The sequence below is a fragment of the Sminthopsis crassicaudata genome, chromosome 1 (assembly GCF_048593235.1).
Source record: "Sminthopsis crassicaudata isolate SCR6 chromosome 1, ASM4859323v1, whole genome shotgun sequence".
Lineage (NCBI taxonomy): Eukaryota > Metazoa > Chordata > Mammalia > Dasyuromorphia > Dasyuridae > Sminthopsis > Sminthopsis crassicaudata.
The window spans coordinates 136,629,847-136,656,821 of record NC_133617.1 but is presented as its reverse complement, the minus strand read 5'-3'; the positions used below and the strand labels follow the sequence as shown (position 1 = coordinate 136,656,821).

At 32.0% G+C, this 26,975-nt stretch overlaps 1 protein-coding gene across 47 annotated transcripts in view; it reads left to right on the top strand.

Annotated features, from left to right (window-relative positions):
• RIMS2 (regulating synaptic membrane exocytosis 2) overlaps nt 1–26,975 on the top strand; it is a 780,681-nt gene that overhangs the window by 278,920 nt on the left and 474,786 nt on the right. For 2 of the 47 annotated variants that reach the window (XM_074267534.1, XM_074267545.1), the window contains exon 1: nt 7,551–8,417. The exons of 40 other annotated variants lie outside the window; for them this stretch is intronic. In XM_074267534.1, the coding sequence (XP_074123635.1) occupies nt 8,296–8,417 (122 nt within the window). In that variant the 5' untranslated portion in view covers nt 7,551–8,295. Of the gene's footprint in view, nt 1–7,545; nt 8,418–26,975 lie in introns of those variants that run through there. 5 more of the 47 variants (XM_074267410.1, XM_074267419.1, XM_074267445.1 and 2 more) reach the window with 5 other exon arrangements.

Genomic DNA, 26,975 nt, shown 5'->3' with positions numbered 1-26,975 from the left:
TTCCTAATATTATCCCCAGTGATAATCTAATCTATTTCCTGAAGACTTTAAATGATAGCAAAATCATTAACTTCTAATAAAAGAAAATTCCAATTTTGGCCATCTCTGATGCAAAGAAAGTTTTTCTATTAAGCCAAAATCTTTAGTCCATGTGCTACCCTTTGATGCCAACAAGAACAAATCTGGTAGTTCCTATTATATTGGAAATATGGGAGGAAAAGTTGGAAACTTGGGAGAATAGAGAGGAAATTTAGAGATCCCTTGAACTGTTTTGTTGTTTCAACCAGAAGTTATTGACTGCCAATATTTCTAGAGTTGGACATAATTAGGGGAGTGAAAAATGATAAACACTTCTCTAGCATCTCTAAATTCAGAAAAGTGAGTGGGTATAAATGTACTCAAAATGATCTTATTTGTAATCCTACATGCCTTATTCATATGTTTTGATTATAATATCATTGAAGATAAGGCTTTCAGAATTCAGTACCATGTACAGTTTATTTATATTTGTTCAATAGAATGTCAGTTCATATTTTGGTTAATAAAACCCAGGTTGAGAGGCGGGGTGGAAAAGTAAGAAAATCATTGCTTTAAAATCTCAACACTTTTTTGTCACAGTATGATTTTAGACTTATAACTTCTTAGCCTTCCTAAATTTCAGTTTCATCATGTAAAAAATAAGGGAGTTAGACCAAAATATCTCTAAGATTCTGACACCAGATCTTATAACTGTGAAGACCCCAAATCTATTATATCATAATCTTATGAATTCTGTTTCTTTATAAGTATAATAATTGATCTTTTCTGATATTTTCTGCTAATGGAAATTTTTTCATTAAACACTTGAGAGCCCCAAATAGCCAATTTTTCCAAAATGAAATCGGATTTACATTTCTCTTCCATTTGAGATGGAATAGAACTTGATAATTTATGTGTATAGTGATTTTTACAATTTAATAAAAATTGTAATATAAACTTTTTAGGAAATTTGCGTGAAAACTGGTTATATTGCTTTGACTAAAGAGAAGTTTGTTTAGATATTAACAAACTTTGAAAGGGGCTGAATTTGGTTTATTCAGTTTAACAAGTACAACTTCATTATTATTAAATTATCAAAAAATCATAGAGTCAGAGAGTTTGGAAGGGATCAAACCCAACCTTAAGACTCCTCTATAACATACCTGGAAACTGTTCTCTGGCCTTTGCTTAAAATTGTACAGTAAATAAAACCTGACATCTCTTGTGGAAATGAAATTTTTGGGCTAGTTTTGAAGAAAATTTTCCTTTATTGTTCTGTCATTTCTTCATGACCTTATTTGGAGTTTTCTTGGCAAAGATATTGGAGTGACTTATTATTTCCTTCTCTAGTTTATTTCCCAGATGAGGAACTGAGGCAAACAAGGGTCAGTAATTGTTAGCATCACACACCCAGTAAGTGTCTGAGGCTGGATTTGAACTCAAGAGGATGAGTTTTTCTATTCTAGACCTGCTACTTACTTCCACTGTGCCACCAAGCTGCTCTTCCATTAAGCCCAAATGGACCTCTTTGTAACTTTCACTTGTTCCTTCTTCTGTTTTCTGGGGACAAGTAAAGAAGTCTCAGTCCTTTTTTGAATGGTCCCTTGAATATTTGGAGACAGATATTATTGTTATTTCTCTTGTTTTCTTTTCTCCATGCCTGACATCACTATTGACTTCATCCCCTTTAGTATCACACTTGTCTACCTGTTGATATTTTTTGTCATTTTCATGGCCTTTGTAAAATATGGTACCTAGACAAACAAAACACTCCAGGGCAAAGTACAGTCAAATTATCACTTACCTCATCTGGGACACTATGTATTTCTGAAAGTAGACTAAAGCTCCCTTTCCTTTGTTGGCTGTATATCATGTGGTTAATGCTTAATGCACTTATTCACTAAAAATCCCAAATTTTTTTCCAACAAAATCTTTCATCTCTTGTAGTTTTAAAGTTTAGTCTTTGAACACGTGATCCTTTATATTTACTATGATTAAATTCCATCTTAACAGATTAGCCTAGTGTGTTAGCCTGCTGAGATTTTCTGTGGCCCTAATTTTGTCATCCAATATATTAATTATTTCTATCAGTTTCATGTCATCTAGCAATATGATAAAAATTTCCACTTATAATTATCTCAGTTATTGATATCATCAAGGAATACAATTGAACTGAGAATGAACAATATAGTTCTATATATTTTTTTATGTCTGTACAAATCTCTTTAATAACAAAGCATATAAGCTGGATCTGAGTTTTCAAAATATAAGCAAGTAGAGACATTTTCTGACAGTTTGTCTTAGTACTTCAACTGTCTTCACACCTTTCCTGAACTTTTATAAGAAAATCAATGCATTTTGTCATCTTTAGACATTTGTTTTGCTTTTTTAAGGTACTGAAAGAGTATTGGCTATTTCTCCTTTTCTTCATCATCAAATAAATTTAGAACGAAAAGACATTATTTATTTTTTTTAGTTCTCTACTCTTAAAATAATTTGAAAATAGGTCAGAAGATTTATTTATTCTTTTGTTGATTTTGTATATTTAGGGGGAAGGAATTTGTGCTCCAAGTCTTAGTAAAAATTTCCAACAAGGTGAAGAAAAAATTTTGATTTGCAATAATATTAAGTTACATTAGAGGCAGATGGTATAGTCCAATGTTGTCAAACTCAAATGGAACTACTAGACTTACATAAGAATCTCTGCAGGCTACATACATATTGATTTAGAAAATCACATATTAATACGCCTATGTTCTATTGTATTTCCTATTAAAAGAAAAAGCTTTCCTGTTACATTTTATATTGGTTTGGATTGACTTTAGTGATGAGTTTGAGTCTTCTGTATAAATTATAGAAATGGTTTAGTAGAAGTGGGTTCAAGTTCTCTGTGACAAACTGACTATGTGATCCTGGTCAAAGTATTTAACCTTTCAGTGCTCTAGGGTTAGGTAACTAACTTTTTAAGTTGAAGAGGAAGTACTTATATTCATTGATAGAAGTTTCCTCTTCTAGGGAGTAGCCTATATTAGTACAATCATAGGTCCAGTCTCTAGATATATTATAAGATATGTGCTTTTTTTGTGACACAGATCTGTGCAATTAAAATGACCCAGCCCCAGGATGGAAGAATTGGTTTCTTATTTTTCTTTTTGTATGTTGTTTGTATTTTTCTTTGTGGTATGTTTTCTTTGTTCTATAGAAGAGATGTTTTTCAAAAAAAGGGAAATTCTTTTAATATTTCTAGATTTATATTTCTATAAATAACATCTATAATATATGGTTTTAGAAGTAGATTCAATTATCTATTTCAGTAGTAGTCTTTTAGTGTATATATATATATATATGTATATATATATATATATATATAGAGAGAGAGAGAGAGAGAGACATATATATATATATATATATATATATATATATATATATATATATATATATATATATATATGGAGAGAGAGAGAGAGAGAGAGAGAGAGAGAGAGAGAGAGAGAGAGAGAGACATGTGTCTCTATATATAATATCACATTTCTTTTTTTAAATGTTATTTTATTGGTGCAACTAGATGGTGTAGTGAGTAGAGCACCAGCCCTGAAGTCAGGAGGATTGAGTTCAAATCTGGCTTCAGACACTTAACATTTCCTAGCTGTGTGACCCTGGGCAAGTCATGTAACCCCAATTGCCTCAGCAAAACAAACAAATAAATAATCTTATTTTATTTTTCTTAATTAAAAGTAATTTTAACATTAGTTTAAAAAATTGCATTCCAAATTCTCTCCCTCCCTCTCTTCTTCTCTCCTTGAGAAGGCAAACAATTTACTGTAGATTAGACATGCACCATTTTGCAAAACATATTTTCATGTTAGTCATGTTGCAAAAGAAAACACAGACCAAAAGCTGCTACCCCAAGAAAAATAAAGTAAAAACAAAAATAGTATGACTATGCTTCTATTGACATTCAAACTCCAATGGTTTTTTTCTCTGAAGGTAGAAAGCATTTTTTAAAAATCAGGAGTCTTTTGGAATTGATTTAGATCATTGTATGATTGAGAATAGCTAAGTCATTCACAGTTGATCAACATATAATGTTCTTCCTGGTTCTTCTCATTTCATTTTATATCAGTTCATGTAAATCTTTTCAGTTTTTTCTGAAATCATTCTGCTAATCATTTCGTACAGTATAATAGTATTCCATTACAAGCATATAGCACAAATTGTTCAGCCATTCCCAAACTGATGGACATGTCACCAAAAAAGAGTTGCTATAAATATTTTGGTACACATATGTCCTTTTATCTTTTCTTTCAAACCTTTGGGACATAGACCTAATAGTGGCATTACTGGGTCAAAGGGTATGATCAATTTTATAGCCTTTTGGGCATAGTTTCAAATTGGCTTCCAGAATTGTTAGGTGGATTCACATCTCCACCAACAGTGCATTAGTGTCCCAGTTTTCCCACATAACTGCCAATATTTCACATTTCTTTAATTTGAAAGAATAAAAGAAAGAGTTTTAAATAGAATACTCTTTGAATACTGAGTGGGTGCTGCACTCTTTCACATTAGTTGACATCAATTCATAGAAAATAGGACTTCCCCAGCTTTGACTTTTGGATCAGGATGGATTTTTTAAGGAACTTAATTTAACTAGTATGTAGAAGCATTTTTGAATCCAGAACTTTTAGTTTTAATGCCAAAGCTTCTAGTTCAAATATTTATAAGGAAGATATAAAAAAAAGATATTAAAAAAAAAGTTTAGACTGGCCTCAATATTAAATTAATTGCCTACTTGTTTAGCTGATGCATTTTCTTCCGTCTTTCATATCCTCATTTCATTTCTCAGTGCCAGTAGACTAAAATAATATGGTCAATGATTCAATTTTAGCTATTCATGATTAGCAAAGAAAAAAGAAAAAGATAAGATTATTAATTCACACTAATTTGGCAAAAAAAGAAAAATCAAAAAAATCTGCTCTGCTAAACTGGTTTATTGATTTTCTTGAGCATTGCTAAGCAATGAATAAAAAAGCAAGCAAATAAATAAATAATTCTGAGCCAATATCACACTTTTGGGAAGCTAGGTAGCACACTGGATAAAGTGCTTGGCTGGGAGTCAGGAAGATCTGAGTTCAAATTTATCTTCAGACACTTACTAGCTAATCCTGGGCAAGTCATTTAGTTCTGTTTGCCTTAGTTCCCAACACTTATAAAATGAGCTAGAAAAGGAAATGGCAAACCACTCTAGTATTTTTGTCAAGAAAATTCAAGTGGGGTTATGAAGTGTCAGATAGATGAAAAATGACTGAACAATAGTGTCATACTTGGTTTTGGGTTGTCAAGAGTCTCTTCTTAACTCTTTCTGAAATGTAGTTATTTGCATGATTGAGACAAAATGGAATATTTGGTCTTTCTTTGGTGAATAATATTTCAAAGGAAAGAAAATGCCAGGTTTTCTGACAGAAATTAGTAGAGCAGCCCTCAAAAAACCAGCTGTTATAATCTTCTTTGCTCTTCTTTTGTCCCACCAATTGCAGGAGAGCTACTATGCTGGGTTCAATGCAGCAATGAGTTGCCAGAATATTGTGGTTGGAGGATAGCTGGAAATTCACTCATTTTTCTCCTGAAATACTAGAGACAGTAGGAGCAGTCATATGATCACTCTTATGTAGTCAATGGAAGCCTAAACACAATGGGAAATGTCAACAACTATGGACCTAGCAGTTGCTCATTTCACTACTTCATAGTAAAACTACTCTCTCTTTGTGTATCTAGTGAACTTATACCATATGGAGATTTAAAATGAAAAACTAAATGCTGCTTTTGTTAGTAGTTTTGCTATCAATAGTAAATACCATCACAAACACAGTAGTTGTATATGAGTACCTTGCCCATAATGCTAAATGGTGAACATTACTACCATTTGAAGCATTACTGAAACTGAACCTTTACTACCACATTTGGTAAAATTAAGTCGTACATTAAAGCTGAACCATCTGGCATTTATATAAATTAAAATGTGTTGCTTGTTCTGTCTACTGTGTACAGAGATTTCTGTGTGTAAAAAAATAAACATTACAGAGCTTATACCTTAAAATGAATGTTATCTTTCAAAGTAGTCACCATAAAAACCTACAAATTTATTCAATTGATGGAGCCACTTTTCAGAATAGTCTTATAACTCCTTTTATGTGATTTTTCTCAGAATCCTTTTATAAAATACATAATAAATATATGATAATTCTTTGGCTTAAGCATGATATTACTCAGCTTGCTTTTGCCACTTTAGTAGTAAATCACACATATGTGGGTTCACACACACATACATACACATTTTCAGCCCTCACACACAAATAAACATGCACATTCACAAATATAGAGATGTATTTTAAAAAGAATTTGTATAGCTCTTTTTCATTTCAAGACACATTCATATATTAAAAATTAAACTTATAAATCATATCAATTAGGCACTTATTCACATTGATAGGATTATTTGCTTTATAAAATAGCCTTTGGGTTCATTTAAATAGCTAGATCTAATGAATTTAAGAGTGTAGATTATTAATTATTTTATATGGTAATAGGGTGACAGAGCACATTGTTGTAGGAGTCAGTTATGAAGAGCAATCAGAACAACCAGAAAAAAGATTGAAGAATTTCTGAAATTGCAATGTATATCATTGACTGGAAATTTCGATTGTCACAAACCTTTTCAGACAGTATAAGGTCATAATGAATTTTAATACTTTATCTGAGATAATTAAGCATTGAGAATAGAGAAAGAGCTGTTTTTCGGCATTTCTGTTATAACCATGAATAAACATTTGTTTCCCTCTTCTTTGCTTGCTAGAAAATGGTATGTGCTGCAGCCATCTTTTTTATAGTCAAAGGATAACACTAGCTATGAAAGCTTCCCTTTTGGCTTTATCTATATGATTTCTTAATTAGCAGAAATTTTGCATGAATATTTTGAAGCTAGTGGATAAGATATGAAAAAACAGGAAAAAATTCATACATTTCAGAAGAAATTTCCATAAATTAATATTTATTGAGGACCCACTGGATTTATAGAATTACACTAATGTTGTTCTTTCAATTTGACAATGTTAAAACATTTAAATTTTTTATATTCTGTTTTGAATAAGTATTTAATATATACTTTGAAAAAAATTATAATTAAGAATTTAAATTTATTTTTTTATATTCTTAATGCTGCACATTGCATGTCTCATACAAAATTACTAGCTCATTTTGTTACCTTTGCTCTGTGTGTGTTCTCTGTAGGAGTAGACTCCAAGTCTCTGATTTTCCTAGTGATTTAACATGAACAACATTTTAGCTAAGAGCTTTAAATGGTATCTCAAGCCCCCATTCTAACATATACTGTTTTTTTTTTTTTAATAGAAATTGATTTTGGACCTTTGTTTCTCTTTTAAAATATGTGAATTTTATGTGATTATGATGACTATTATAATTAGAAAAAATAGTGCTAGGGATTTGAATGTATGAATACTATCTACTTTTAAAAAGAAAGGAAATAATAAAATTAAAAAAAAAAGATATAAGAAGGATTTTAATGGAAGGACATTTTCCAAATATGTTGTTATAGATATAGCTTTGCAAATTCAGCAGAGGAAAGGTTTGTTGTTAAAGCCTTATTGCTCCATGTTAGTATAAGGGGAATGTAATAGTTATTTTTAGAGTGGTCTTTTGGTCCCATGTAGTCTCCTGCACATTAAAGAGACCTATGTATGCTGTCATTGGTGTTATTCATTTTTATAGAGGAAGAGAGAGGGAAGGGAAAGATGCAGAATTCCTCCTCCTCCTCTTACAGAGTAGTAACAGCCCGAGGATGCCTTGTCCCCATTTTTATTACTTCAGAGATTTTACTGCTAGAAGCCAGATGTGCTGAAAGTCCTGACGACAGCATCTATTCACTGCGTGTTTTTAATAGGCTTAGAGAAATATGAGTAGAGTACATGAAAGGAGCTCAGCTTCACACTTCAGCTGGGAATGCCCCAAAAGCTCACTGCTGTTTGGAATTCTTGCTACAGTCAGGAGAAAGCCACACAGGCACTAAATCTTCTACGACGGAATTAGAAGAATAATGACTGTACAATTAGCTATCAAGCCCTGCTCATTTAAGCACAGCTTTTACAGAAATCAGGAGAAATATGGAACTTGATTGGCATGTTTTCATTTGACAGTTCCTGCAAAATAGATGACTTTAAAGACAGGTGGTAAGGAAAAATAAGAGGAAAGCAAAAAAGAAAGAAAATGCAATTTGAGACATTGCGCCAGGTCTGCAATTCTGTCTTATCTCATTTCCATGGGGTTTTCTCATCCCCACCAAATATTTTGCAAAACGAGCTTTTTGGACAAACGCTGAACAATGCAAGGTGAGTGAAGGCATCTTTTATTTCGTAAGTAGTCTGATTTTCAGGGTTTCTGTCTTGTTTACTTCATTTTAGAATCTATGTTCTCAGAAAGCTTGGTTTATATGACTGCTTGAGAGAAGCTGCTGTAATTAAGTGAAAACTGTTAGTATTTCTATTCTGTGAAAGAATTCTCTCCTAGATAATAGCTATAAGTTATAAAGACTCTTTCCTAACACATTTATTTTTAAGGATAGAATAAGCATATGCTGAAATGTAAAGGTTGCCTAAAGTGTTATGAACCCTACTCCTGAGACAGCCTTCAGTTACCTGGTAGCTTGATCCTATTGAATTGTTTTATGAGATTCATGGCAAAAGCTTGCGTTAGAGCATGGATTAAATACAGAAAGAAGGAAGTGATTTTATAACCATAAGCTATTTGTGAGAATTTAAATTAGCTATTAGGCATACTCTTCGTAAAACATGCAGAAGACATTTCTAGATAAAATATTTCTCTGTGTAATGCAGCCTAAATAATCTTTTCTAACAGACTTGGTTACTGAATAGCTTATGATGCTTTGCAGTAGGTCAACAAGCTTTGAAGAGATCTTTGTTAAAAAAATATAGCTTTTCAAATGTGTGTGTGTGTGTGTGTGTGTGTGTGTGTGTGTGTGTGTGTGTGTGTGTGTGTGTTGGGTATGTGTGAGCATATATGTATGTGGGGTTAAAGTATGAGCAGATGTTTCAGATTTTTTTTTCCTCATTGGCGCTGAAGGAAAAATTCCATTCATGTCTTATCATATAACTATCTTATCAAAAACCCTTTATTTCTGATAAAAAATGAAAGTTTTTAGGTCTACTGCTCCCCTCTCTTAATGTTAAATAGCCAGGGTTCACATGTTTCTGTTCTCATTAAATATAAAGCTCCATTCAACACAGAAAAATACTGTAGGATTTGGTAATGATAATGCATTGAAACATTCTGGAAATGATTGGGAACAACCAGTGCAGAGAATATTGGATTCCTTACCTTGTCTGATCTTAGGGATGTCTGAGAAATGTGCAAAAGTCTATTTTGGGGAGGTTAAATTTTCATTGTCTGTTGTGGATATTATCTTCATTTAAGAATCTATGAAAAGCTTAAAAAAGTTATTGTTATTTTCATGATGTGCACTCATGTTGATGATATGACCTTTTCTTTAACATATGGATGGATTATTCCTGATTTTGTACACATTTAATTCCTTCCCTCCCCCCCAAGAGTGCTGTTAAATTAACTAGCTGAGTGTTGTCACATTTTATTTCAGGAACACTATAAAAAATATAGCAACATATGGAAATTAGCATGTGCTTATAAAACACAATGGGATTTCTGTATTTCAGAGGCATTGTTGGTTTCTCACTTGGAATTACATCTCTTAAACATCTGTAATATTAGTTGAAAATCTGTGTACCATAAATCACATTTATTAATAAAAGAGAACCATGATGTTTTCCAAACATTTCTGAGGCCTGCAGCTGCCAGAGCTTACAGATTTGTTCGCAACCTCTACAAATCATTTCCTGATTCCCCCCAACCATTTCAAATGCCTAAAGCTTATGCTATAAAATGAAATGACTATTGAATTGAAAATGTGTATTGTGAGATAGAAACAGAGATAGCCCAAGAAAGACAGAGCTGAGGAAAGAATTCAATTTTAATGTCATGAGGCATGAAAAAAAAGATTAGATTTATTTTAGAAAGAGTAATATTCTTATGGATGGCAAAGGGACTTACTAAGAATTCAATTTCAATGTTAATATCATTAGTTTTGAAACAAAAACATTCAGTATTGAAAGTAAATGTATACTCTTTAGAGGAGATCATGGGCTTTTGGCTTTAAAACATTTTTTATTCTGATTAGATTTCAAAATTGCTTTTTTATCAATATGGATTAAGAACAAGGTTCTGTTAACTTTATAATTAAACTTTAAATTTCCAGATTAATTATAATATTATATAATTTTGTCAGACCTTGTCAGATGTTTTCAAAGTTTGTTTTCTTTTTCTGGTAATTTTGATTCTCTTCGTTATAATATAACCAAAGTTAGTAAAATATAACCAAAGCTAGAAAAATTATCTTCTATTTTAATTAAAATAATTCTATATTTATTTTTTATTTATTAAAATTAATTTAAATTATTATTCCATTGATGACTATTCCATTGTCACTTAGAAATCAGCTGGCTTTATTTTGCCTAAAACTTTGATTAGCTTTGCTGAAGCAGTGACAGAGGCAGCTGTGTAAATTTGTAGTAAGTATTTTAACATTGCATAACATGAAAAATAAGTTAATATAAACAAATGCAAATCTCTCTATTTTAATACCATTTAATATTTTAGTGTTTACCTATTATGAAAAAATCCCTTTTTGATGGGTATTTTTCCTTACTAAAACTTTTAAAGATTACTATAAACATACCTGTATAATATTAGTTAATATTTGTTCGGTTAAAAAGTCAGGTATTATTATAACATATGCTAGTAGATCATCAGGTAGAAATAATAAATATGTAACATATAAGAGAAAGATAAAAGTATGACAGTTACCCTGAAACTCTTTTTTCTGTAATATGTCAAATTCAAGATATTTTTAACTTAAAATATGATAACAGCACTTACATTTTTGAGTATTGGTTTTGGATAATCATTATTTCTCTTCACTTCAGTTTCCTCATTGGTAAAATGAGGGAATTGGTATATATGATCTTTACAATCTCTTCCAGATCTAAAAATTTTATAAATCATTATTCTTGTTAATCTTTTATACTTTTAATGGCTAGATTAATCAAAATGTAATGTTATTATGATTGTGTAAATCAGTATAATTGCTTACTGAATCTTTGGATAAGTTTCATTAATTTCTTCTTGGAATTTCTTGCTGTTCTGGTGTGGTTACTAGGAGAGTCACTGGCTGTGCATGTAAGTACTACATGTAAGCCGGAACTCTATAGCTTGGATCACAGTGTGAATCCCACAGTTGAGGGCTATTTAATTGATTTGTCAACTGTGTGAAGAAAGAAGCTTTTTTCTTCTTCTGATAACTTTATTTTCGCTGTTCCCCCATATCTCACTTTCATAAACTCTGTAGCTAATGGAATAGGTCATCTTGGATCAGAACCTTGACCTAAAGCTAATCAGTAAAGAGTAATATATGAGAAGCCTAAGCCATTCTTCTATTAATGTCATTTCCAAGCTATTTTAAAGTTTATCCAGAAAAAGGAGCAAAGCTTGTAAATTTCCTAAAGATTTCTTTTTATCCTATGTGTTAAATCACAACAGGAGATGCTTAATGCAGATTGCTAAGTTGACCACTAAAATATATTTATTAATGATAACCATGAAGTTTTTGTTTTATATTCTATTGTCAATGAATATTCTATAGAACAATCCTTACATTTATAATTAAATGCTCTCTACTTTTTCCTTAACCCCTATCATCATAATTTCTGGTTCATAACAAATTGAGCTCAGTTAAAGTGCTATGTAATAGGATATTTTTAATGTTGATTTATTAATTACTCTCAGATGTCTGCAATATGTTAGGCAAATCAAATATTGAGTTAGAATCTGGTTTTCACTATAGAATTTTTAAAAAGTATTGAACTGCAGAGGAGAAAAGGAATATTCTTAATAATTTTATAGAGCATATATATAAATCAGATACTATAAGAAAAATCAATATTATACATGGCTTATCTCTCTTACTCATAACCAAGTTTGCTTGATATAGTATATTAAAATGCCACTATAATTTAAATTTATGTTAGAAGGGATTATTTTATTTTGTTTCTCCAAACTCAGTTTTCCAATTAAGTTATTTAATTAGGACATGAGATAATTGCTTTTTTCTCCTAGAAAAAAAGGCCCCAAAGTACTGAATATATTATGAAATCTTTTGCTTGTGATTCTGTCTTTAGAAGCAAATGTACAAATATTGTTCTCTCAGAAGCTATATTTTTAGCAGCATTCTCTACACTGCATTAGAGTTCATAATTGCTTTAGGCAATATTTAAATGAACACATCCTACATAATGATGATGATCTTTTCTGACCAAAATTGATGCAAAGTATATCACAAGTGCCTCTTTCTCCCATTTTGGGCTCTCCTTGAACACCTTTTTCTTCAAAATGAAAAATATTTTCTCTCTAGTTTTTTCATGTTATAAAATGTATGAAGGTGAATCCGTTGTTCAGGTTGGCCACACAGGGGCATAATGCAACTGATGTGCCTTTCTTCAGGCTAGATATTAAAGGGTCCATCACTTCTTTAGACCTTAGATAAGCAATAGGAAAGACAGAAGCTTGTGCTTGGTCTTTTAAGAAGAAAGAATTTTGGATTTAAAGTTGAGAAATTGTTCTTCCTTTAAACATACTTATGGTTTATATTCTGGTTGATTATAGTTATGGGATGCTTGAGTGAAAACAAAATGGAAAGCTTACCTTTGCCTAATATCAGTGTCAGCATTTTTGACAACAAAATTACTAAATATTCTAAAGCATTGCTTTACTTTTAAATACATTTTCAGGTGGTCTACTGATCTAGTAATATCTTGGTCACACCAGAAACATGATTCTCTAGAAATTACTAACTATAGCAGTGGTTTATAATGAAGACATCATGGGGTGTCCAGGATTGATAGCACAGATATGATTTATTTATCATAGCACATTAATGATTACTTTGACTTTAAAAGAACAGCATGCTTTCTTTTCATAACTCTGTGACAATAATCTACACAGTGTTACTTGTTTGGACTTCGTATGTTCACAATACAGTGAACTTTCTGAGTGCTAATAACTCTTAAGAACAAATTATTCTTCGGAATTAAGGATTAGACAGACATTAAAGTTGGAAAAAGGATTCTTATTATGGCACAATGATCAGGTTAAATACCTGGTTAAAGTGTCATTACATAAAGCTTTTGTTTTCAATGTGTGGACTTTCAATTTTCTTTCTTGGATTTTTTACTGTGGTCCGCAACAATCTAGAGATAAGCTTACTTTGACACAGGAATTGTAGTATTAAGGTAAATGTTTTCCTGTTATTGCCACTTAAGAAAAAAACCTGAATATATTAGGAAAATTTTAAATATCTATGAGTTCCATATAGTTATTGGGGATATTCAATAGTGATTTTAAGATGATTTGTGGTATTTAGTTTCATCAAAGAAAAACAAATTGAGCTCAGTTAAAGTGCTATGTAATAGGATATTTTTAAAGTTGATTTACTAATTACTCTCAAATGTCTGCGATATGTTAGGGAAATCAAATATTGAGTTAGAATCTGGTTTTCACTACAGAATTTAAAAAGTATTGCATTACATATGAACTTCCACTAGGGGGCAAAATTGAAGAGCCTACATAAGGTGAATTAAATTTTAAGACTGGAAAAGATCTTAGAGACTACTTAATTCAAATCCCTTATTTAATCTTAAGGCACTTAAAACCAATAAAGTTAAATAAAATGTAATGAGTGGCCAATGACAGAGCCAAAATCCAACCCTAAGTTTACTGGTTCCTAGTATGCCACTTTTTTAGTGTCTTCTCATCATCCCCTGGTCTTTAAAGAAGCAATGGTAGAAGAAAAGGGTAAGAGGGATGAGAAATTGTGGGTATATAACCTCCTTTTAAAAGGGGGCCTTTAATTATTTGGATATTAAATGTGTCTGTCTTCTAATCTATATCTTTAATACCTAGTATATAATGAATATATACTGCAAATATTCACTATATATCAATTGACTGGGCTCCCTTAGTTGATATTTTTACATGTTTACATTTCCATTCATTTTAGTCAGTATAAAGAAGCATTAGCTCTCATATGTAAATTGTAAATAACTTATTTGTATATATTTCCTGTAATTGTGTATATCTATGTCTATATAAATATTGTGAGTGTGTATGCATTAGGAATATAGGGGCAACTAAGTAGTACAGTGGATAGAGTGCTTTACCCAGAGTCACAAAGACCAGAATTCGGATCTGGCCTCAGAAACCTATTTGCCTTATGATCCTGAGCAAATCATTTAGCCTCATTTTTTCAACTCTAAAATGGTGATAATACTAACACAAACCTTTTAAGGTTGTTGTGAAGAACAAGTAAGATAATCATACAGTATATACGATATAGCATATAGCTAGTGCTATATTATTGTTACCTATTATTATTTACTTTGTGTGATCCTATAGAGTGTCCCATAAAGTTTAAAGTTGAACTAATACTTTTGGAAAACTGTACATTTAAAAAAAATTATAACTTTTTATTGACAGAACATATGCCTGGGGAATTTTTTTTACAACATTATCCCTTGAACTTACTTCTGTTCCGACTTTTCCCTTCCCTCCCTCCATCCCCTCCCCTAGACGGCAAGCAGTTTTATACATGTTAAATATGGAAAACTGTGCATTTTAATTATATTTTTCTATTATCTCCTACTTGATTGAAAGAAATGAAGGAAGGGAGGGGCCTTGCTCCAATATATCCTTTTTCACCCCAACAATATTATGCTTAGTAAATATTTTTGATTTCTGTATTGTAGGAGGCTGCAAATGCAATTGTTAGACATTGACCCAAGCTGAGTTAACAGGAGCTGTCTGTGGTTCTGAACTTGCCACACCACAAGGACTGCTATATAGCAACTGATAAACTATCTCCTAGTATTTGAAGTAATCATGGTACCCAAGACCATGTTAATGTAATTGTAAGCCTTATAGTGACCATTCAATCCCACTTATTAAGCCCAACTAGAGATTCTAGCTCATTCCAAGTTAGGTTAAAGTTATTCTGCCATAATTTTGCTGAAGTCCTTTCCTTAGAATCTTGATACCATGTAACGTTACAGATCAGATTATAGAGGACGAATATGAATGAGGCTATTGGCTTGTAAAAATAGTGTCAGGAATACTACAGTTTAGAAAGTCAAAGTTATGAAAAACAACCAAAAATATTTTTGAAACTATAACTCTGCTTGGGATAGGTAGGACTATGGCATTTGACAAATAAAGAAGGAAAAGCCATTTTATTCTTATTTTGATTCATTTTTTTCTACCAAAAAGAAAAAATGACAAGACAAAAATAATGAAAAGGAAATTGATGCCAAAGATAAATAAATAGATACTAAGAGAACACTTGGAAGCTCATTTTACCTAGCCCAGAAGTGCTAGAATCTCATTCATTTCTCAAAGAACTCATATATTCAATTGCTGGGCTATTATCAATGAGTCTTTTCAAAGAAGAAGAAGGGAAAGGAGAAGGAAAAGGATATGGAGAAAGAGGAGGAAGAGGAAGAAGAGGAGGAATGAAAAATCTGCAAATTTTGCAGATTGATCAATTTCAATGCATGGGAAAATTGTAGAACAGTTTATTAAAGGTTATTACTGAGTATCAAAAGAAGGACGATGTGATTACACATGACTTCATTAAGATCAAGACATACCAGACCAAACTCATTTTCTTTTATTTTTTATAGCTTTATTAACTAGTGGTTGAAGGCAATGTAACTGATATAGATTTTATTAAAACGTTTTTAAAAATACCTTACTATTTTATGGAGAAAAAGAAGAGATCTGCATTATAAAGGCAGATAGGTTCAGAACTATTTGGATGGCTGGACTCAAAGAGTAGTTATAAAAAATTTAATATCAACATGTTGGGAAGCTTCTAGTGTAGTATCCCAGGGATTTGAACTGTTCTACTTAACTTTTTTTTAAAAAATGACTTGATTAAATGCATAGACAACATACTCATCAAATTAGCTAATAACATAAAGCTTGAAGGAATAGCTAATCCACTGGATGACAAAGAGAGGATTCAGAAAGATTTTTTGATAATACAGAACAGGAGATTGTTTATATATGCATAATGGATTAATTTGCTGTTCAGAAGAAGCCTAACACTACTGTTGTTTGTTGCCTTTATAAGGGTATATGTTAAATTTCAGCTATAGAGTAGTAAAAATAAAGATGTAAACTTCCTGATTAATTTATTAGATTCTCTAAAACCTATCCACAAGCCTTTGAGGACCAAGGGCCCTGGATTAAGAATGTCTGAGCTATAGCATTAGGTTGAATGTAATTATATGAAATACACTAAAAATAACACATAAACAAATGGATTAAATAAATACAAAACGGTAGAAGAATTGTTAGCCAGAATCTATTATGAAAAAGATCTGAAGGTTTTAGTGAATTATAAAGTCACTATGACTTATCAATATGGTGAAACAGCCCAATAACTCAATGTTATTTTGAGCTATATTCAGAGAGATATAACTTCCAAGAAAAGGCAGTTACTCTCATCCTATCTCATATGTAGTATAGTCTTCAGTTCTGTATGTGCTAAGTATAAGGAAGACATTGATAAGGCATCAAGGGTCAACCACTGAAAGACCTTGAAGATATATTAAAAATGATTAATTGGAGGAATTGGGGATGAAAAAACTCAATGTAGATAAGAAGAATAAGTGGTGGCATGATATGACTCTTCAAATATCCAATGGAATGAATAAATAGAAAAAAAAATCTACAAATTGTTCAGTACCTCCCGAGCACTGAGCTAGCACTGTGGATGCAAAGGTAATCTCTGACCTCAATAGCTTTACAATCTAATAGGAGAAGACAATATAGTTACAGAAGTATGACAAAGTGCATTGCCCTCAATTAAGAAGAACCTAATCGTTGTATAACTTAGGAGTTGACAATCCTATTTTATTTTGCTTCTAATTGCATGAATTTTAAAAGAAAGAATGATGAAATAAGAAAATTTTAGAATCATAGTGAAGATGAAGATAGAAGGGTTTTAAGTCACTGATGAAGGAGGGAGAGTGACTTGGAGATGCTATTATAGATTTTTAACAAGGAGCTTGACAGTTTGATATAATTAAATGATCTGGACTTCAAGGCAGGAGTGGTTGCTGAGTGATGGTAGCAGATGAAAAGGCCTGCTATCTACAATGTTGGATGCTGCTGTTCTTATAAAGTGGGGAAAATTCTTTCATTGGAGAGAATGACAAAAGGTCTGTTGTCTTATCAGCAGAAACCAGGTTTATTATTTATTTTTCATTTAGTATCAAAGGATGGAAGAAAAAAATAAGAATTTGAAGATGAAACAGACTTCATTGTTAGAAGAAGTGATTAAGAAGGGGAACAGAGATTGAAAAAGTGCAGGTCTGAGTAAATAAAGATGAAAATTTCTGGGAAAGGTAGAAGGGAGCTAAGAGTTTTGGCAATACAGGTGGTGAGTTTAAATCATGGATATTTGAAGCTTAGGAGTTTGTGATTTGTGTAACACTTTGAAGAGGGTATATAAGTAGGCAAGTCTATAGATTGATTCCTTGAAAGCAGGGGCTATTTTGTTTTTGTTATTGTATACCCCCAGTGTCAAACACAGTATAGGGCATGTGATAGGGCATGCCCTACACATACTGGTTAAGTGATATGGTGTTGCCTTCAAAGTTTTAATTAAAGTATTGATCTTATGGAGCCTCTCTCCTGGGCTTCTCCGAGGGTGGTAGAGTGATGCTTATGCTAAGGGTGGAAGATAGTGAAGTTAGTAAATGTAGGAAGTGAATAAGTTATTTTGCCATCATATGTGAATGCATTAGAATCTCTAAAACCCAATTGGGGAAGATATTTACTATTCACTTTATATATAATATAATTTATTATATAATATTTATACATTATATATATTATGTTTATATATATATATATATATATATATATATATATATATATAAAATAAAACAATCTTTGTTCTCAAAAAACTTACTGATTGGTAGGAAGGTTCTAAGTTAGGGTCTGTACTGTCTTCAACAGAACAGATTTTTGTTGATACACTTCTATCTCAGGCAGAACAACCCTTGTTCCTGTCCTTTCATGTAGTAAATTCTGCATAGGGTCTAGCCAATATGCAATGGTCTTTCTCTAAGCTTTTGGAGATTATATAAATACCAGTGTGGCACAAAGAAGTCCATGTATTATCTTTTTCTTTCTGTATGATCCACCCACCCTCTTTGGATGGCATTTTTTTTTTGTTTGTTTCTTTTGCTTGCTGTTCATTATTGATAATATGTAGCAGCCTATTTACATACATGTTTTTCATTGCTTTTTGTATGGTACTCACTTTTCATTCCTTGATAACTATATATTTTATTGCATGAGTTGATGAGGTAGTAGCAACAATAATCTATATTTGTATTTTACTCTAAAATTTACAAAGTACTTTCCTCTCAACAACTTTAAAAGATATTATCTCCATTTTTTAGATACTACTCACTTGCCTATTACCATCTAAATAGTAAATGTTTGAAGACCTAGATCCAAGTCTCTTGTCTTCAAGTGAAGATAGATAAATAACTGTAATCATAACAAAATATTAAATCATATTTTCTTAGAATATTTAAAATAGAAATAGAAGGTGAATTTTAGTTTCTCTCCAAACTATTAATTTGACTTTTTGTAAGTTATTTCACCCCTTAATACTTTATTTTCCAAACTATAAAATGAAGCAGATACATTAGAGCAAAAGTTAACCCGGGATTCATGGTTTTCATGGCATTTATGAACTCTATGGGAAAAGTGCAACTTTATTTTCACCACCCTTTAACTAAAGCTTAGCTTTTAAAACAATTCTATATAAGTATTGAGCAAATGAGAAAGAGTACATGTCCTTATTAGATTCCTATTGGGTCCATATAAATTAATTATGGATTACATCTTTTCCAGCTCTAAAAATTATGCTCCCAAGCTAAAGTCAGGGCTTTATCTTAATCAAGTTTGTATTCCACTTTTCCAATGCATAGCCAACAGTAAATATTTTTAAAATATTTGTTGAATGAGTAAGTAAAATGCTAGTTTATATTTAATATTTATATTTATTTATATATTCATATTTAAACATTTCATAATTTATTTAGTTATTTATGTTTAATTTTATTTTTTATTTATTTAAAGAACTTATTCACTTGGCAAATAAAATGAGAAGTTTAAAAATGCAGGAAATTGACTTCTGAAAAAAAGACATAGAGAAATATTTTCCCCCTACAAATGAAATGTGCTCCTTTTAGCCATAAAGAAGTTGTAATTCACAATTGGGAGGTTGAAGTGTGATTGAAGATGAGTGTGGACATTATACAAAATAAATGCTGATACCAGAAAGCCAATTCCTCTTTATATCAGGGGAATTTATTAGATGGATGAAATCTCATTGGCTGGCAGATTCCATTCAGTTCTATCTAAGAAGCTCTTGTTACAGCACCTAGATAAAAGGGACTTATGCTATACCAGAGGCCTGCAAAGATAATAATGGAACAATTTTTGTTCTCAAAGAACTTACTGATTGATAGGAATGCTCTAAGTTAGGGTTCTTATAGAATTTACATTCTTATTAGCATATTGGTTTTTAAGCAACAATTTTAGTTTGGTTTGGTTTAAACAATAATAAAATTGCATTTTACTTTCAAAATGATGTATTATAATTTTTTATTTTCATGGATCATCAACTATAATTTAGTCTTCAAAGACATACTCATACTAAAATATATTTATATATGTATATATATAATATATATAGAAATATATGTACACACATACATACATATATATATATATATTTAGATAGACATATTTCCTTATAAGGTTGACTGAAGAAAGTTAATGAGAATGAAAATCAAAAAGTTTATATTTAGGGTCTAATATGTCTTTCACAAGTAGTACCATAGTTAAAAGTTTAAAATAATAGGATAATAATTAGCATTGATATATCACCTAGAACCAGGAACTTTTCAGTTCCTGAGTGCTATTCTTCTTCTCATTTTTTAGTTGAGGTAAATGAGGCAAACATAGGTTACGTGAATTTCCTAAGGTGGCATAACTAGTAGGTATCTGAGGTGGTCCTGACTCCAGGCCTGGTGCTCTAAACACTGTGCATGCAACCTAGCTGCCTCCAAATTTCTGTAAGAAACATTATATCTAGTACATTTTATAGATGAGCAAACTGAGGCCCTGAGAAGTTAATTTGTCCAAGGACTTTGGAGAATTCTTTTGTCATTGAGAGTTCCAGCATTATTATATGAGGTTAATATAGATTTCAACTTCTGATTTTTAAAATCAAAAAGGAAAGGCTATTTGTTAAATAAGGAAAGTTGCAATAATATAAAACTCCAAGTTTATAGGTTTTATAAGCCTATTTGATAACATAGAATAGAATGTCTCTGATAAACACACATACATATATGCTTCTTTATTTCTAAGTTGTCTTAGTTTCTCATTCACTTTTCTAAAATATCTTTTCTTTACTACCTCAAGTTACTTGGCCTCAAAAATTCTCACATTTTCAGTTCTTTTGTTAGTCTGCATGTTAGTCACACCAGCTGATACATACAGGCAGTTTTTTAGATTTTGCCTACTTGCCAGCTCCCCCTCTTCCTCTGAAGAAAGATCCCAGGGTCTTACTTTTACCTGAATTATGATAAATTAATTCCTTTCACCACTCCCAAGACTTCAGGAGTCTTTCTGAGTCTGTGGATAAATATGTGCTTCACTTTTTATTTGCCTTTTTAACCACCATCCTGCCTCTGGCAGCTATTATCTGAGCACATAATTATAGTATATGCCTCTGGCACCTAGTATCTGGGGACAAGTTACTAGAAGTGCATCCAGATTTGAAAGGGAGAGAAAGTTGCTTGGGCTACTTCCTTAAATGGAGATTCTGAGAGAACGGCTTCATCTTCATCCTCCTATCAGATGGAGGGATCTCAGAGGCAGATGATATGACTGAAATCTAAGTTCCAGGGACTGAAGTGATCTTGCAGGATAAGGAAATTTCTGAGGAGTGATTGAGAACTGCAGAGGAGTATAGCTAGAAGGAACTTGAAGAGATGGCTGGCTTGGGCCATTTACTTAGAGATTCCTAAAAAGTTTTCCCCCCTAAAAGTGTATGCTGTATCATATAGATGTTATTTGATTTTATCTCACAACATCATGAGGTTGCAGTATTATGGACCCCATTTTTTAGACAGGGAAAGTGAGGCTTAGATATGTAAATGCTGTTTACAGCCATGATCATATAACAAGTGAGTATTCTAGGTGGAATTTAAATCCAGATCTCCTTGACTCTAAATCCAGTACTCTAATTTAGTAACACTGGAATAGGAGAAATTGAGCTGTCAAACTTTGTCCTATTTCCTGTTGTCTTACTTAGACAGTCTTATTTGAAAATATAATACTGATTTCTTTCTTTTTTATTTTCTAGTATAGAAGACTGGAATGAGGTTCAAAGAGTAGAGGGAGTATGGAGAAGTTCCTAAGGCAGCTCTAAATTGTTTTAACTTAATCTGCCTATAATAGATAACTAATCTGCAGATTTGCCTGACAGGTTCCCCTAGCAACTGCTGCAAAATGAAAAGAGAAGGATTTTTAGAAGCTATAGAATCCAAACTTAGAACAGAGAATTAAACAGAATTTTAAAAATGGATGATTATGTTTCTCTGTGCTCTGTTCTGTGGATGCCTTTTAGGTTCTTTTTTTGGATTCATCCACATAAAGTGCTTTGGTGCCCAGGTCTATTGTTGGGTTTAGTTAGATTTGTCTTCCTAGGTATGGATTACACATATGGATAGTCATTATGCATTTCTAAAACAACTCAATTTAACTCAATTTAATAGACATTTTAAGAAGTGTCACAAAGATCAAAATGGAACGTTTCCTAATTTCAGAGAATTTATGCTCTACCAGGGAATGGGCATGGGAATCCTCCCAATTAAACCAGCTAAAGATAATATTAGAAAAATTATAAAGGAATACTGGAAAATATTTAAAAATTATTTTATTACCCTTCATCCAAGCTCAGTTTTTTACTTCCTCTTTGAGTCCATCAATATAAACCTAGTTAGTATTCTTTCCATCCTAAACTTTTTTGGACACTTAGGCTTATCTTTCCCTTGCCTTCTTAACTTTCTCCCTTTTACTTTCAGAGAAACATAGCATCTTTGATATTAAAGAGATGTTAGAAGCCATATCATCTATACTGTACTTGAATAAGAATCTCCTCTATAAGATACCTGAGTGGTCATTTAATTTTTTTCTTGAAGATTTTGAGTCAGGAGGAATACACCATTTCACAGGGCAGTACATTCACCTTTAGGATATCTCTGACAGTTGATTTTTTCTTTAGATTTTCTTAAACACCTTTTGTTACTTATGAGACAACTATATAGTACTGTATATAGAGCCTGGAGTCAGGAAGATTCTAGTTCAAATACAAATTTACTAGTTGTGTGATCTTGGACAAAATACTTAATCTCTAGTCATCTTAGAATCTTCAACTGGAAAGTAAGGATAATAATAGCACCTGCCTTGTGAGATTGTTTTCAACTTTCTTTACCTTATCAATATTAACCTATTATCAATTATAACCTATAAATATTATTTTAAAAACCAATCTGCTTAGACCTGAACAGGTGACTACATATTTGGTTTACCAAAGGTAGTATATATTGGAAGTCTAACCTTCCTTTTCTGTATATTGGGTCTCCCTTAGTCTATCCTAAAATTGCAATCTTTTAAAAATCATAAAATATGATAAGAAAGAAGAGAAAACAAAGGTCCTAAATTCATTTCTGTTTTTAATTATAGCCTTTTATTGACAAGATATACACATGGGTAATTTTTAAGCATTGACAATTGCAAAACCTTTTGTTCCAACTTTTCCCCTCCTTCCCCCCACCCTTTCCCCCACTTGGCAGGTTAACCAATATATGTTAAATATGTTAAAGTATCAGTTAAATACAATATATGTATACATGTCCTGACAGTTATTTTGCTGTACAAAAAGAATCGGACTTTGAAATGGTGAAGGAAATAAAAAATGCAGGTGGATAAAAATAGAGGGACTAGAAATTCTATGTTGTGGTTCATAGTCAGCTCTCAGAGTTCTTTCACTGGGTGTAGCTGGTTCAATTCATTACTGCTCTGTTGGAACTGATTTGGTTTATCTCAATGTTGAAGAGGGCCACATCCATCAGAATTGATCCTCATATACTATTGTTGTTGAAGTATCTAACGATCTCCTGGTTCTGCTCATTTCACTCAGCAACAGTTCATGTAAATCTCTCCAGTCCTTTCTGAAATCATCCTGCTGGTCATTTCATACAAAACAATAAGATTCCATAACATTCATATACCACAATGTATTCAGCCATTCTCCAGTTGATGGGCATCCACTTAGTTTCCAGTTTCTGGCCACTACAAAGAGGGCTGCCACAAACATTCTTTCACATACAGGTCCTTTTCCCTTCTTTAAAATCTCTTTGGGATATAAGACCAGTAGTAACATTGCTGGATCAAAGGGTATACACAGTTAGATAACTTTTTGAGCATAGTTCCAAATTGCTCTCCAGAATGGCTGGATGCATTCACAATTCCACCAACAATGTATCAGTGTCCCAGTTTTCCCACATCCCCTCCAACATTCCACATTATCTTTCCCTGTCATTCTAGCCAATTGACAGGCGTGTAGTGGTATCTCAGAGTTGTCTTATAAATTCATTTCTTTTTGCAGCATTTTTGTGAGAGTTAAGATTGAGTCTAAAAAATCTGGCTATATGAATCCAACATCTTATAGGCATGTATACACTGTAATGAATGTAGAGCAGAAAACAGCTAATGATATTTAGGAAGTACAATGGAAAAAAAATCACTGTATTGATATTCTGGGCATCTGACTTGAAAGTCTTTTTCTGTTACTTTCTGGATGATAATGAATAAATTGACTAACCCATCTTGATCTCAGTTTACTTATTTTTAAAATGGGGAAGTTGGATTAAATAATTGCTTCAGTCTCTTCTGGCTTTAATAGTCTCTAATTTTTTTTAGCCAAAATTGAGTAGTGAAAAAATTATATGCTGACATTCAGTCAAGAGATGTCCTTGATGCTTATTCTCCCAATAATTATTTGGCTGCTAGTAAGACAGTTCATTTTCTAGGTCTCATGTTTGTAGCTATAAAAAGAGGTGGTTGATCCAGATAATTTCTTAAGGTCATCTAGATTTCAAGAACCTTTGCAATCTGCTGCCAATCTTATTTGATAATCTTTCTTTCTGAACTAATTTTAGATTATTTTCCATAACCATCAAAGGGAATTTTTTCACCTGTGAGAAAAATAAATGATACTTGGAATGAAAAATTTCACAGTGTGATGAGTTGGTGGGTAGGGTAAAAAGAAGTGTACCCCCTTCTATTGTGAACACCTAGGGAGAAAAAAACTTGGTTGCTGTTAATTTAAAGATTCCTCTATTCTTTTACATATCCTCCACACCCTGACCAAATTGCACTACTTGCTGTCAATTATGACTGGGTCTTTGTCCAATCTTTTCTCTATGCTTAAAATACTCTCTGCTTGATGATTTACTACCCAAATTTTAAGCACCTTCTCAAATACCACATTTTCTATGAAGCCTTTTTTTCATGTCCATCTACCTCCTTGCCCAGTAAACAATATCTTCTTGCTTTGGACCTTGTCTACTATTTAGAGTCATAGTAGGCAGGTTCTAGAAATTGTGGATTGAAAAATGATGATGGAATTCATTGCTAGATTCCTTTAATTTACAAATTAGGACATTGAAATATGAAGAGTGAAAGAATTTGCCAATAATTACTCAATTAGTAAGGAATAGAGTTCATACTTAAACACAAATGAGATGGTTGGACTAGATGAGCCCTGATTTGCCTTGAACTCTTTTTGGCTCTGTTCTCCAATGACTAGAGATTTTACAAGTATAATATTCTTTATATTATATTAAATTTCCTTCCATACCTTTCTTATGCATTTATTATTATGTATTATTTTTATTATAGTTTTTTATGTCATAATACCCTCTTACTCTGCAAACTTCATGAAGCCAGAGACTGGGACCTAATCAAACTTTATATTTCACTGAGCATTTATTAAAATTAAAACTAAAATGCTTTATAAAAGATGTCATATAATAATTTTTAAACTTCAATTTAATTGGAGACTTGAAATTCTGTGGTTCTACAAAGTCTTAGAAATGTAAAATAATAAAATTATAATGATAATCATAGCTTGTATATCATTACTTTAATATTTCCCAAATTCCTATAGTATATCTACTCTATCATTTGATATTGAACAACAGCAATAAAGACTATAAACAATTTCACAAAGTCATGAGTCAAATTAATAAATTATTGTACTAGTTCAAGTTTTATTCTTTTCCTCATTTTTTTGAGATTTCAGCCAAATAATCACGAGAAGCACTAAAAGTAGCTTGTTTAGATTTTTTCCAGCATGCTAGTGTCACTTCAAATTCCTCCATTTGTCATTAATGCTTTGTGCAAATTTCTCTGAACTATTTTCCTATAGATTTGTAATCAACTGATCCTCAATAAAAATCTCATCTGCCTGTACAAATTTTTGAAAGACCTATGAACTTGTCAAGTTTATAGGCAGGTCACACGTATGGACCTCTCTTCTCTCTATGCTCTCAATTACATTGCAGGTCTCTGAAAAGCTTTGCTGGCTGAGAGCCCAGGTGATGACAAAGGATTCCTTTCAAACATTCAATGTGATCATGGAAAAGGACATAACTTATCTCTGCACTCAGAGGCTTGGATATATTCACTCCATCAATGACCAGTTACTCTAATAACCCTTGGAGTGCCCAGCTCTCCCCTAGAATTCTCTGTCATGTGTGGCCCCGGAGTTTTTTATTTTGGATTTTTGAGAAAATAATGATTAGACCCTATGAATAAGGACTTCTGTAGAAAAAAGACTGTGAATTAAAACAGAAATATACTGGAACTTTCTTGTTCTTTTCCTTTAGCCAATACTTCTCATCCCAATTCTGACCAATTTCAACTACCAGATGGTTTATGATGCTTAGAATTATTTTAACAGAATGCACTGACTAGATGGAGTGCTGAGTTTGAGGAACAGCAATTATGCAAGTTTGGCTGGAACATAAAAGACATAATCTGCAGTAGGCCTGGAAAGGTAGATTGAAGCCAGATTGTGAAGAATATTAAATGCCAAGCTGAGAAACTAGCTTTTCATCTTAGAAAAAAAAAACAAAAAACAGGAAGCCACTAACGGATACCATGCAAAGGAGTAACCATGATCAGACTTGGGTTGCGGGAAGATTATTTTGGTAGGTATGTGGATAAAGGATTGAAGAAAGAAAGAGATCAGACCTATTGCATACTTTACAGGATACCTTAGAGGCCATCCAGTCCAATCCCCAACATTTTACAAACGAGGAAACCAAATTCCAGCAAAGACACTTGCCAAAAATCACATATGATTAAGTGGCAGAGATGAGATTTGAACCTGTGTCCTTTGACTCTGGGTAGCTAGATGGCATCATAGTGAATAGAGTGCCAGGCCTACAGTCAGAATGATTATTTATAAATATAAATGATTATAAAAATAATACATGATAATAAATGCATAAGAAAGCTATGGAAGGAAATTTAATTTAATATAATATAAAGAATGACAGTCTTGCATTCAAATCTGGCCT